The 12,541-nt window shown below is 34.9% G+C and overlaps 1 protein-coding gene across 1 annotated transcript; it reads right to left on the bottom strand.

The window, feature by feature from the left end:
• Positions 1 to 1,928: 1,928 nt before the first annotated feature.
• Positions 1,929 to 2,519, bottom strand: LOC125819368 (uncharacterized). The gene is made up of 2 exons (XM_049498816.1): positions 2,319 to 2,519; positions 1,929 to 2,123 (listed from the first exon to the last, which is right to left on the bottom strand). The coding sequence occupies exons 1-2, from the start codon at positions 2,517 to 2,519 to the stop codon at positions 1,929 to 1,931; spliced, it is 396 nt and encodes a 131-aa protein (XP_049354773.1).
• Between the last annotated feature and the right edge of the window lie 10,022 nt (positions 2,520 to 12,541).

Here is a 12,541-nt window from a genome sequence, read left to right as displayed (position 1 = left end):
AACTTCACCCACCTCAAACCATCCTATATGAGATCTACACCTCCTAACATAAATAACCTCAAATGGAGCCATACCGATACTCGAGTGATAACTGTTATTATAGGCAAACTCAATCAATGGAAAATGGTCATCCCAATTATCCTTATAATCAATCACACAAGCTCTCAACATGTCTTCCAAAGTCTAAATAGTGCACACCGCTTGCCCATCGGTTTTGGGATGAAAAGTCGTGCTAAGCTTAACTTTGGTACCAAGACCCTTTTGGAATGACTTCCAAAATTGTGATGTAAACTAGGTACCTCAATCGAAAATAATGGACAAGGGCACTCCATGCAATCCTACCATCTCTCTCAATTACAACTTAGCATAATCTTCCGCTGAATAAGAAACCTTGACGAGAATGAAATGGGAAGATTTTGTCATCCGATCTACTATTATCCAAATCGTGTCATGTTGCAACCGAGTACGTGGCAACCCTACAATAAAGTCCATATTCACATCTTTCCACTTCCAAGTAGGAATACCAATGTCTTGGGATAAACCTCCTGGTTTCTGATGCTCAACCTTGACTTGTTGGCAATTCGTACATTTAGCCAAAAATCCCGCAGTATCCTTCTTCATCCTATTCCACCAATAGATCTTCTGCAAATAACGATACATCTTGGTGTCTCCCAGGTGAATAGAATACTGAGAACTATGAGCTTCTACCAAGATCTGTTCCCTCAGGTCATCAACATTCGAAACACGTAAGCGACCTTGATATCTTAGTACCCCATCTCCCTCTTGGGAGAAAGCCTCAACGGACTTTTTGAGTACCACTTCTTTCAATTCTACTAAAATGGGATCAAGGGTACCACTACCACTAACTCAAGGTCATGGGTAGGATAATTCTTCTCATGGACTTTAAGTTGCCTTGAAGCATAGGCAATCACTTTACCATTTTTCATAAGCACACATCCCAACCCAACTCTAGAGTCATCACAATACACCACAAAACCATCTGTACCTACTGGTAAGGTCAATAGTAGAGTAGAAGTAAGTCTATCTTTAAACTCTTGGAAACTTTTCTCACAAACTTTCGACCACACAAACTTAGCCTTCTTTTGAGTCAATGTCGTCAAAGGAGAAGCAATGGAAGAAAATCCCTCAACCAACCTCCTATAGTAACCGGCCAAACCCAAGAAGCTTCTAATACCAGAAGGAGATAGAGGTTTATGTCAACTCTTGACCACATCCGTGTTAATGGGATATACCTCAATTCCCTTGCTTGACACAATATTCCCAAGAAAAGCTACGAACCTTAGTGAAAATTCACATTTGCTAAACTTTGCAAAAAGTTGTTGGTCCTTAAGAATTTGCAACACAATACTCAAATGGCTAATATGTTCATCCTCATTCCTCGAATAGATCAAAATATCATCAATAAACACAATTACAAACATATATAGGTATTGTCTAAACACCCTATTCATTAAGTCCATAAATGGTGTCGGAGCAACCCAAATGAAATTACCAAGAAAACATAATGACCATATCGGGTTCGGAAAGCCATATTCGGAACATCACTATCCTTCACCCTCAATTGGTGATAACCCGATCAGAGATCAATCTTAGAGATATAACTAGCCCCTTGAAGTTGGTCAAACAAGTCATCAATCCTTGGAAGAGGATATTTGTTCTTGATAGTAACCTTGTTCAACTGTCTATAGTCGATGCACATACAAAGAGAACCATCCTTCTTCCTAACAAACAACACTGGAGCACCCCATGGAGAGATACTCGGTCGGATGAAGCCCTTATCCAACAAATCCTTCAATTGATCTTTCAACTCCTTAAATTCTGCCGGAGCCATTCTATAAGGTGGAATAAATTTAGGTTGCATATCTAGGAGAAGGTCAATACCGAAGTCTACTGAGGATATCGGGACTTCATATTGGCCTCAGCCTCCATGTAGCACCCTCTACTAGATGATTTCTCCATAACACCTTAACAGAAGCTACTTCCTTATTTCTCAATCTCTTGACTTTTCGATCAAAGATCTCTACCGGAACCTCCTCATAGGAAAAGCTCTCATCAACACCCAACCCTTCTAAAGGAATAATGCACACCGGGTCCCCAATACACTTTTTAAGCATACAAACATGGTATACCAAGTGAACCAGGGACAACTCATTTGTCAAGTCCAATTCATAGGCAACTTCGCCAATATGCTCCAAAATTTGATATGGGCCTATAATCCGGGGACTAAGTTTCCCCTTTTTGACAAACCTCATCACACCCTTCATGGGTGAGATTTTCAAATAAAACCAATCGCCTACTTCAAATTCCAGGTCCCTTCTCCTCACATCAGAATAATACTTTTGCCTACTTTGAGCCGTTCTCAACCTTTCTCTAATAAGCCGAACTTTCTCCATATCTTTATAAATCGATTCGGGACCAAGAAGAGCAATATCACCTACCTCAAACCAACCAACCAGAGACCTACATCTTCTACCATACAAGGCTTCAAAAGGAGCCATACCGATAGTTGAGTAGTGACTATTATTGTAGGCAAACTCTATTAATGGCAAGTGGTCATCCCAATTATCCTTGAAATCTATAACACACACCCTCAACATATCCTCTAAATTTAAAATGGTGCGCTCCGCTTGACCATTCGTTTGAGGGTGAAAAGCGGTGCTAAGCTTCACCTTAGTACCAAGCCCCTTTTGGAATGACTTCCAAAAGTGTGAAGTGAATTGAGTACCCCGATCTGAAATGATGGATAAAGGAACCCCATGTAACCTCACTATCTCCCTTATATACAAATTTTCATAGTTTTCCACCGAAGGGAAACCTTAACGGGAATGAAGGTGGTTGATTTTGTCATCCTATCCACAATGACCCAAATAGAATCATTTTCCTTCTAGTACGAGGCAAACCCACAACAAAGTCCATATTCACCTCTTCCCACTTCCAAGTGGGAATTGACATATCTTGCAACGAAACATTTACATAGTTTCCACCAGATCATGCATAAACTCAATCACCAAATCTATAATTCAATCATTAGATAGGGATTTTATCATAAATTCATGTAATTCTATTACTTCATGTCACACCCCAAATCCGAATGTGATGGCACGTGTCCATTTCCCACCGGACACGTCAGCCTAACCCAACCACAACGATAGAAAAGTAGAAATACGAGAATAAAAGATAATAAATAAGCGGAAGACTTTAATTAAGACTCAACACTACCCAAAATTTGGTTGTCACATGTACAAACCTCTAAATACAGAATTCAAATAAAAATATACAAGTCTCAAAGTATAGTTCTCGAATAGAACAAAACTGAAAGTAAAGATAACTCAAGGGCACGTCTGGAATGAACCGCTACCTCTCGAGTATGTCCCGAAGCTCAATCTGCTAAAGAAACTACTAAGCCGAATCTGAGAGAGAGCTGTCAACCTACACAATTGTATAGAAGCAAGGGTAAGTACCGAAAACTACAGGTACTCGCAAGTAACTCTAAACTAAGCAAAACTAGCAGCTACAAACAACTCCTTTCAATCCCAATCGAACCACCGAAACTTCAATTTAGCAGCAAACCAACCAACCTATACTAAACAGATCATATTCAACAGCCAGAACCAACAGTATATTCTCATCAACCTCAGATAAACAAATAAGAGCAAGTAGATCAAATTCCACATAAGAAGGGTAAACCGATACAATCCACACATCACAGACAAAGATAAGGCAAATGCGATGCAAAATGCAATAATGATGTCATGTAGTCGTGATGCATATATGTCCTACAATACACATCTGTTGATGTAATCAGTCCGTGCTGAATACTCAAATCAGAACCCATGGGGGCCACACATGGACCATGTATCACTGCCGGAACCAGATCCCATCGGCATCCAAATCGCTAGCCGGAGCTAGTCCATCTCATATATCTCTAGCTGGAGCTAGTCTCAACTGTGTCTCATATCTATCCATCCTCATATCAGTGTCTCAGAACTCATGCAACAGATAGTTCACACATGGGATGAACAATGAATATGCACATGTCATCAATCACAATCATATCACGATCACATCATAGTATTTCACATCATCTGTCTCAATCACAACCATATCACGACCACATCATAGTATTACACATCACCTATCTCAATCACAACCATATCATGACCACATCATAGTATTACACATCATCTGTCTCAACACAATGTCTATATTAATCATAGCCTACTCATGCTCTTCTATCCCCTCAATATCAGTTATCACATTACTTATTCAACAAATTCAAGTCACATATAACACATTTAGCTCGTTTTATTCCCCATCTTTCATTTACAACAATTTCATTCAACAAATAAAACCCATCCTCAATCCCCATTACTCCCCAACACAATTAGGAAAGTAGTCATGCGTAGTCTAAGAGTTTTACAAAGTTTGGAAGCCACTTACCTTAAAACGAACTCCAAAAGTTACTTGACTTGAGCCTTTCCTTTCCGAGTATGATCCGAATCACGATAATCTATTCAAACAATTAATCACAATCACAATTCGAGTCCAATGACACCAAAATCAAGAAATTTAGGGAAAAAGGGCAAAACGGTCCAAAAGTCTCATACCGGAAAACGATACCCAAATCTGGAAATTTTTGATGTAAAATGATCCTTAAAGTATTTGGAAGCTAATGGTGAAAACCAATTTGAAAACGGAGTTGAAATCAATTCACAAACTCAATTTGAAGGAAAATCCACATTCTTGAAGAAGCCTAAAATATTCGGATCCGAAACCCCGACTCGAAAATGAAATATCTCTTGAAAAACATCTTACCCATGCTTAGATAAGTTCAAATATGAAATTTCATCAAAAACGGAGTTAAGATCGACCTTGAAATTCTCAATTTATCAAACTTTAACTTTACCGGGAAAGTCCAAATTGTACGCGGTTAATATGATGAAAATAGTCGATGAATCAATAATTTTATGTTACAATCAGTTTACCCATAACATAAGGATCGTAAATATACCTTTTTCATCAAAAAGGGAGTCCAAATCGATAAAACCCCAATTTTTCCCAAGAGATTTACGGATAGGAAAAAAAACCAGATAAAGAAATTATGAGAAAATGTTGAATTGAAGATTGAATACTAACCCTCATATTAATTCAAGAAGAAACCCGTAAGAATCACTCCATTCCGATCTCTAGAACTCCCGATATGCTCAAAATACCAAATGAACACAGTTTGAGATTTTTATAACAGTACATGGCTATTATGCACCAGAAAAACAGCAGTTAATCTTTCACTAAAAAGGCCGTAATTTCCTCATACGATAGTGAAATGACCCGATTCTTTTTTGTAAATGTCTTAAATAATGATACGGACCTGCTCGTTCAATCGGAGCTCAATTTCATCCTTGTTTACCCAGTCAAATATAATTTCTACTCGGTAAACAATTATTTCTTATTTGCGATAAAAGTCCAATCTCGGGTTAGCGAAAATGCACCCAAATTTGTAGATAAGTCCTATAATTCATGCTCAAAATTTCAGAACCTTCGGAATTTTTTTTCGACCTTTAAAACTAATAATGAACCCTTTAGTTGTCACAATTTGCTGAAATAGTGTCAAAGCATCCAAGAAGCTTAAAAGCTCATCCAAAACTCATTTGGCACTTCCCGAACACAAACCAATTATGCTACTAGCTTGAAAATGACATTTCGGACTCAATGAAATCGTCGGAATTTGAATTCGAGGTCTCCTTGACCCGGTATCCGATAAGGCGTCAAGAAACTAACTTTAGGCTCAAAAACTCGAAACGCACTCGAGGCCTCTAAAAATTCAACCAAGACTCATTCTAGACTTAGAATCACCCCCTGAATCCAACGGTGCCCTCAGAATTCCATTTCGAGCACTGGAACCTCGTTTGTTGACCAAAGTCAACTCTTGATCAAAATTTCACAATTTTTGCAACTTAGGACCTCAAATCTTCGTTTTAACTCCAAATTCAACTCCGTAAATTCTCATAGACCCGTTTCGACATTATGAAACTGCTGGAATCGACAGAAATCCGATTCGAGTCTCGAAACTCCAAATGACTCGAAATAGCACTTTTAACCAAACTTTAACTCTTAAAAACTCAACTTTCCAATAACTCAATTTTTCATGAATTTTCCTCCAAACCAACTTCGAAAATACAACAATTAGGACTCAGGGCAACTATCGGGAGGGATAAAACGGTCATTTTATGAAAATTTCCAAAAATGACCTTTAGGGTCATTACACTTCATACTTTAGATCATAAAACTCCTCTTTCATAATCAACAACCCACATTATGAGATCACAATTTGAAATACATGGGGGTTTGCATGGGTTCATAGGGGAAACATCATAAAAGCATTGTAAATTATCAATTCATGCATATTTAAATGTAATTAAATCATTAAGATCAATAATCAAAAGAACCCATGGTGATTGAAGAAAACCCTAGCTAATTGGGGAATTCTACCTTTAAATTAGAGGAATTTGGGACTCCATGAATGAGAGAGATTCATGGATGATAACTACCATACCTCAAGTCCAAATGCTAGCCTTCAATGGAGAAATTGAACCCTTAGCTTGAAACCCTGGGTTGAATCCTCTTTTTCTTCTTCAAGTTCTAGAGAGAGAATATTTGGGAGGAGATTTGATTTATTTTGGGGAATTTGGAAGAATGATTTAAATGGGGGGTAAAAAGACTTGTGTAGGGGCTTCTAAATATAGGCAAACCGACATTGTATAGGAATTAATTAATTAGGAAAAGACCCAACTACCCCTGAAACTTAACGGCCAGCACTGACCCACGACTCACCATCGACGGACTATGGGTGGACCTACGGTCCGTCCTGCACGTTCGTGGTTGGTGGTCCGAGAGTTTTGGCCAAATGACAAACCCTGGACAACAGACCGTGGACCCACCTATGGTCCGTAGGTCCCATCGTGGTCCATGGCCTGGAAAACAATGGGTGGCCCTCTCCACGGGCCCACCTATGGCTCGTGGCTTGACCCACGGCCCGTGGTTGGGTCCTCATGGATGGCAGTTGTAACTACTGAAATTTTATAGGCTTTTCTCTATCTAGTCTGGGGTGTTACACTTATTCCCTATTGTTGGACATGGATGCAAATACCCATGACCCCTTATTAAAATATGTGGAGACCAATACCCATATCTTATTTAGAAATATGTGGAGGTGAATACCCATGTCATATAATGAAAGGACATAGAGGTGAATACCCGTGTCATATTATGAAAGGACATGGAGGCGAATACCCATGATTCCATATAGAATGATGTGGAGATGAATACCCGTGTCATATGATGTTGGGCATGGAAGCGAATACCCATGATCCCATAAGATTGACATGGATGCGAGTACCTATGACCACCTAAGTAAGGTAAGAGGCGACTACCCATTAGCCTTTATGTAAGGCAAGAGGGGACTACCTATTAGCCTTTATAGGAAGGCAGGGAGGTGATTCCCAATGTCTATAAAAGATAAGCTAAAGATGAGAATAATAGGTGATGATCTTGGATGATTGCTAAGGTTGCCTTCTATGATGAGTAAGACTAGTGGAGGATTACCCAGGTCTTGGCTAAGTATGCTTTCAGGTTACTTGAGAAGTCTTCCTTACATGTTGATATTATCTATTATGTGCATTGATTATGCTTATGATTTTTATTGTCTAACCCTTATGTTTATGTTTATGTTTATGCAAGCTATCCTATTTAGTACATTCGTGTACTAACGTATACTCTTGCCTAAATTTCTTATCCAAATGTAGGGTCCGGCATTCCCGACTCTCATCCCAGTGGCTAGGATCTTAGTAGAGGCAAGACTTGAAGATTAGTGAGTCTTCATAGCATTCGAGGATTTGGCAACCATTTCCTTATGTTATTTCATTTTATGTTTCGAACATTATTGTATGGGTTGTGTCCCAATGACTCTTGGCATTAGATGGTTTTGAGACAATTGTATGAGACTTCCGCTTCGTTTTATGAAACTTTGATGTTGTTGAAAATGTTTTAAATTTTACCGATTTTCTATTATCTTTACTATGAAAGCTAAGTGGCTTATATGATGCCTCTCAGGGTCTTGTATGTCATGTTACGTCTAGGTGGTACCCCTGGGTCGTGACAGGTTTTAGGCTGACTTGTCTTGGTGGGATAAGACAAGTGTCATCACGTCTATTTTTTGGTCATGATATTTATAGTGTTCTTTCTTATCCTCTCTTTGCATTGCTTTTTTCCTTATTATTGGTGATTTTACTATACTTATTATTCTATGCTTATTCTTTGTAAATAATTTTGTATTGTTTATAGTGGAAGATAAGATAAGCATATGAAAATATTTGAAGATTTAAGTTTATGTTTGATGAACACAAGGAAAGGATCCCCTCCATTTGTATTTTGTCCATTAATCTTCAATGGTATAGTGATGTTGGCCACGTGTACAAATTAAATATTACAGATTAAGATCATTTTCCTTGGTACTTTTACAAATTTTTTATTTATTTGTTTATTTTAATATATTCTTACACTAAATAATATTTTTAAAATTTTAGGTAAATTATTTTTAACTGTAAAGACTTGAATCGTTTTGTTCATTATTTTTTCAAGATTTTGTTTTCTTGTTTCAACTTTGTATATGTTTTTTCTTCACAAAAGTGAATTTAAATCTTTTGTTCTTATGTAAAGTTGTGAATAATGAAATCAATTTTGAGAATTCAAAAATTCCACAATTTTTGTTTATGTTTACCTTTTAGAATAATTTTGAAATATTAACTAAAATATAAATAAACTTAAAGGAATATGAATTTATACATATAAATACTTTGATTTTACTTTATTTGAATACTTTATATTATTTGTATGATTGAGGCTACATATCTCTCAATCTATTCATTTTATATAAATAAAATAGGTGGTATATTATAATTGTAGTAAAGATTTGAGAAAATAGAAAGTAATTTATAAATATTTCACAAGCTAAGATTAGTGAAAGGTGAAAAAGAGTTAATTCATTACTAAAGAGAAGAATAAACTTTTGAGGAATATGAATATTAAAAAGAAAAAGAAAAACACGAAGAGACTATAATATATCGATGAAAAAAGTAATTATCAAAAATTGTAACAGATTTTACTTGAATCTCAACAAATATTTTGAAACTATTTTTATTTGATGAACAAGGGGATAGTATTATTTGATTTACACTACTAAAAAACTGCTTAAAAACGACGGACGGCGTCACTCCAAAAAGCGACGCCTTTTGCCACACTGTCTGTCGCTTTTTAATAAAAATAATTATTTTTTAAATTATTTTAACAAAAAGCGGCAGACGGCATCTCTTAGTTCGTTGCTTTTTTTTGCAGATTTTTGCGCTAAATATATATATAATTAATAATTATTTATTAAATATATATAGAGATGCTGTCCGTCGCTTTTTATTAAAAATAATTAAATATAAATTAAAAAATAACCAAGTTGTCCGTCGTTTTTAATTTATTTTATTTTATTAATTAATTTTTCAAAAAGCAAGGGACGGCATCTCTTAGTCCGTTGCTTTTTGGTCAAAATATCTAGTCAACTATTTTAAAAAGCGACGGGCAGTGTCTCTTAGTCCGTCGCTTTTTGGTCAAAATGTTGGTCAACAATATTTAAAAAAAGCAACGGACTTAGAGATGCTGTCCGTCGCTTTTTATTAAATATCTAAAAGACATATTGCCATTTTCATATTTTCCTCTCTCTCTCTTCACTCTTATTCTCTCCCTTCTCTCTCTCTCTATATATATATCGGTCTCGATCCCTAGCTCCCGTCGCCGCCGTCGCCGTCGCTGCCCTTGTCCGTCGCCATCTCTGGCCCGTCGACGTTGCTGTAGCAGCCAACAGGTAGGGTTACATTTTAGTTTTTTTTTCAATTCTAGTGATTATAATTGATTGTTTGTTAGTATATTATTGTTTTTGTTTGTTGGGTTGTAAAAGGACTTCTTTTAGTACCTTTAGTGCCATCTTCGATGTCCTTTTGTTGCTTGATGTTATTGAGCACATCTTTTACTATACTTATCAAAGGTGTTGCCCTAATGCCAAGGCCTAAGAAATCAAAACAGAGAAATAACCTTCAAATTGCAACAATTGGAGAAGATTGAGGATGAAGAGTTGTGAAAGTAATGGTGTAATTCAATTGTTACTTTGATTTGATTATTGTTAGTTAGGTATAGATAATTGAAGATTTTTATTTTAGGGTTTTTTTTTAAAAAAAATTAGGCATTTTAAAATTGAGCATTGTTAGTTAGTGAAGAATTAGCATTTTTGTATTTTAGGACTAGTTTAAACTTGAGAATATGTAATTTGAGGTTGAATTGGGATTTTTTTGCATTTGATTTTAGGACTAGTTAGTAAAGTTTTAATAATTTGGAGTTAGAAATTAGTAATGGAAGTGTTATGAGTAGATGATGAATGTTTGAATGTCATGAATTTAGAGGATGAATGCTTGAATGTCATGAATTTAGAGGATGAATGCTTGAATGTCATGAACTTAGAACTTGAACTTAGAACTTGAGCTTGAACTTTGAATTTGAACTTGAACTTAAACTTAGAACTTGAACTTGACCTTAGAATTTGAACTTGAACTTGAAATTAGAACTTGAACTTGAACTTAGAACTTGAACTTGAACTTGAACTTAGAACTTGAGCTTGAACTTAGAACTTGAGCTTGAAATTAGAACTTGAGCTTGAACTTAGATCTTGAACTTGAAATTAGAACTTGAACTTAGAAATTGAACTTGAACTTTGAATTTGAACTTGAACTTAGAACTTGAACTTGAACTTAACCTTAGAATTTTAACTTGAACTTGAAATTAGAACTTGAACTTGAACTTGAACTTAAAACTTGAACTTGAACTTGAACTTTGAATTTGAACTTGAACTTAGAACTTGAACTTGAACTTGAAATTAGAACTTGAACTTAGAAATTGAACTTGAACTTTGAATTAGAACTTGAACTTAGAACCTGAACTTGAACTTGAACTTAAAACTTGAACTTGAACTTAGAACTTGAACTTGAACTTAGAAATCGAACTTGAACTTTGAATTTGAACTTGATCTTAGAACTTGAACTTGAACTTGAACTTAGAACTTGAACTTGACCTTACAATTTGAAATTGAACTTGAACTTGAAATTATAACTTAAACTTGAACTTGAACTTAGAACTTGAACTTAGAATTTGAACTTTGAACTTGAACTTGAACTTAGAACTTGAACTTGAAATTAGAAGTTTAACTTGAATTTAGAACTTGAACTTGAACTTATAATTGGAACTTGAACTTAGAACTTGAACTTGAAATTTGAACTTGAACTTGAACTTAGAACTTGAACATGAAATTAGAAGTTGAACATGAATTTAGAACTTAAACTTGAACTTATAATTGGGACTTGAACTTAGAACTTGAACTTGAAATTTGAACTTGAACTTGAACTTAGAACTTGAACTTGAAATTAGAACTTGAACTTGAACTTAGAACATGAACTTAGAATTTGAAGTTGAACTTAGACTTGAACTTGAAATTAGAACTAATTAGCTTAAATATATAACTAATTAAGTTTAGAAATTAGATATGAACTTGTATTGAAAAGTTGCACTTATTAAAACTTGAATATATATATATATATAACTAATATTCTTGGATTTGAAGTTTATATTTAACTAATTTTAGAACTTTTCGTGCTAGGCAACTGAGGAAGCTCAACATCTAAAAAAGTTGATACAAGACTATATTGCTTCTTTCATCAAAGTAGGAGATAAGGTTGGTGCTTCTAAATTTCTAAAGTTCAAGTACAATTGTTTTCAATAATGTGTTTGTGTCCATCTAGTATTGATACTTAGCTTTACTTCTAGTGATAATTTTTTTGTGTCCATCGATTGTTTGTTAAGCATAAGTACCAACACTAGTTGATTCTATTGATGACAAAATTGATTTTCTTGCAAGATCGTTTTGTGTCTATCTAGTGTTGACACTTAGCTTTAAATTTAGAAATAATATATTTGTTAAGCATAAGTACCAACACTAGTTGATCCTATTGATTTAGTTAATTGGTGGATTTAGTTAAAGTTGTTATGTACATTGTTTAAATAAGTTAAAATAAATGATGTGATTTAGTTGTTTGAATTAAGTCGATACTAAACTAGTTAAAGTTATAAAGTTGTTAAGTTGTTTAAATAAGTTAAATTAAATAATGTGGTTTTGTTGATGGATTTAGTTGTTGGAATTAAGTCAAAACTAAACTAAATAAGTTAAACTAAATAATGTGGTTTAGTTGGTGGATTTAGTTGTTGTGTTAAGTCGAAACTAAACTAGTTAAAGTTGTTAAGTTGTTTTAATAAGTTAAAATAAATAATGTGGTTAAGTCAATACTAAACTAGTTTTAGGACTACTACTAGTAAAATTATTATTAAATTTTATTTATAATATAATTGAATATCTATATTTTGTAGATGGATCATC

Source organism: Solanum verrucosum, unplaced genomic scaffold, assembly GCF_900185275.1.
Source record: "Solanum verrucosum unplaced genomic scaffold, falcon-dt-bn FXZP01000318.1, whole genome shotgun sequence".
NCBI lineage: Eukaryota > Viridiplantae > Streptophyta > Magnoliopsida > Solanales > Solanaceae > Solanum > Solanum verrucosum.
The sequence above is the reverse complement of the archived record's forward strand: the minus strand, read 5'-3'. Positions and strand labels throughout refer to the sequence as shown.

Excerpts from the sequence above, each read along its gene's own strand:
- LOC125819368 (XM_049498816.1), bottom strand. The coding sequence starts at position 2,519 with ATGGCTCCTTTTGAAGCCTTGTATGGTAGAAGATGTAGGTCTCTGGTT. Across the intron at positions 2,124-2,318 it reads GAAGGGACCTGGAATTTGAA|TGTATTGGGGACCCGGTGTG; the intron begins GTAGGCGATTGG and ends ATGCTTAAAAAG.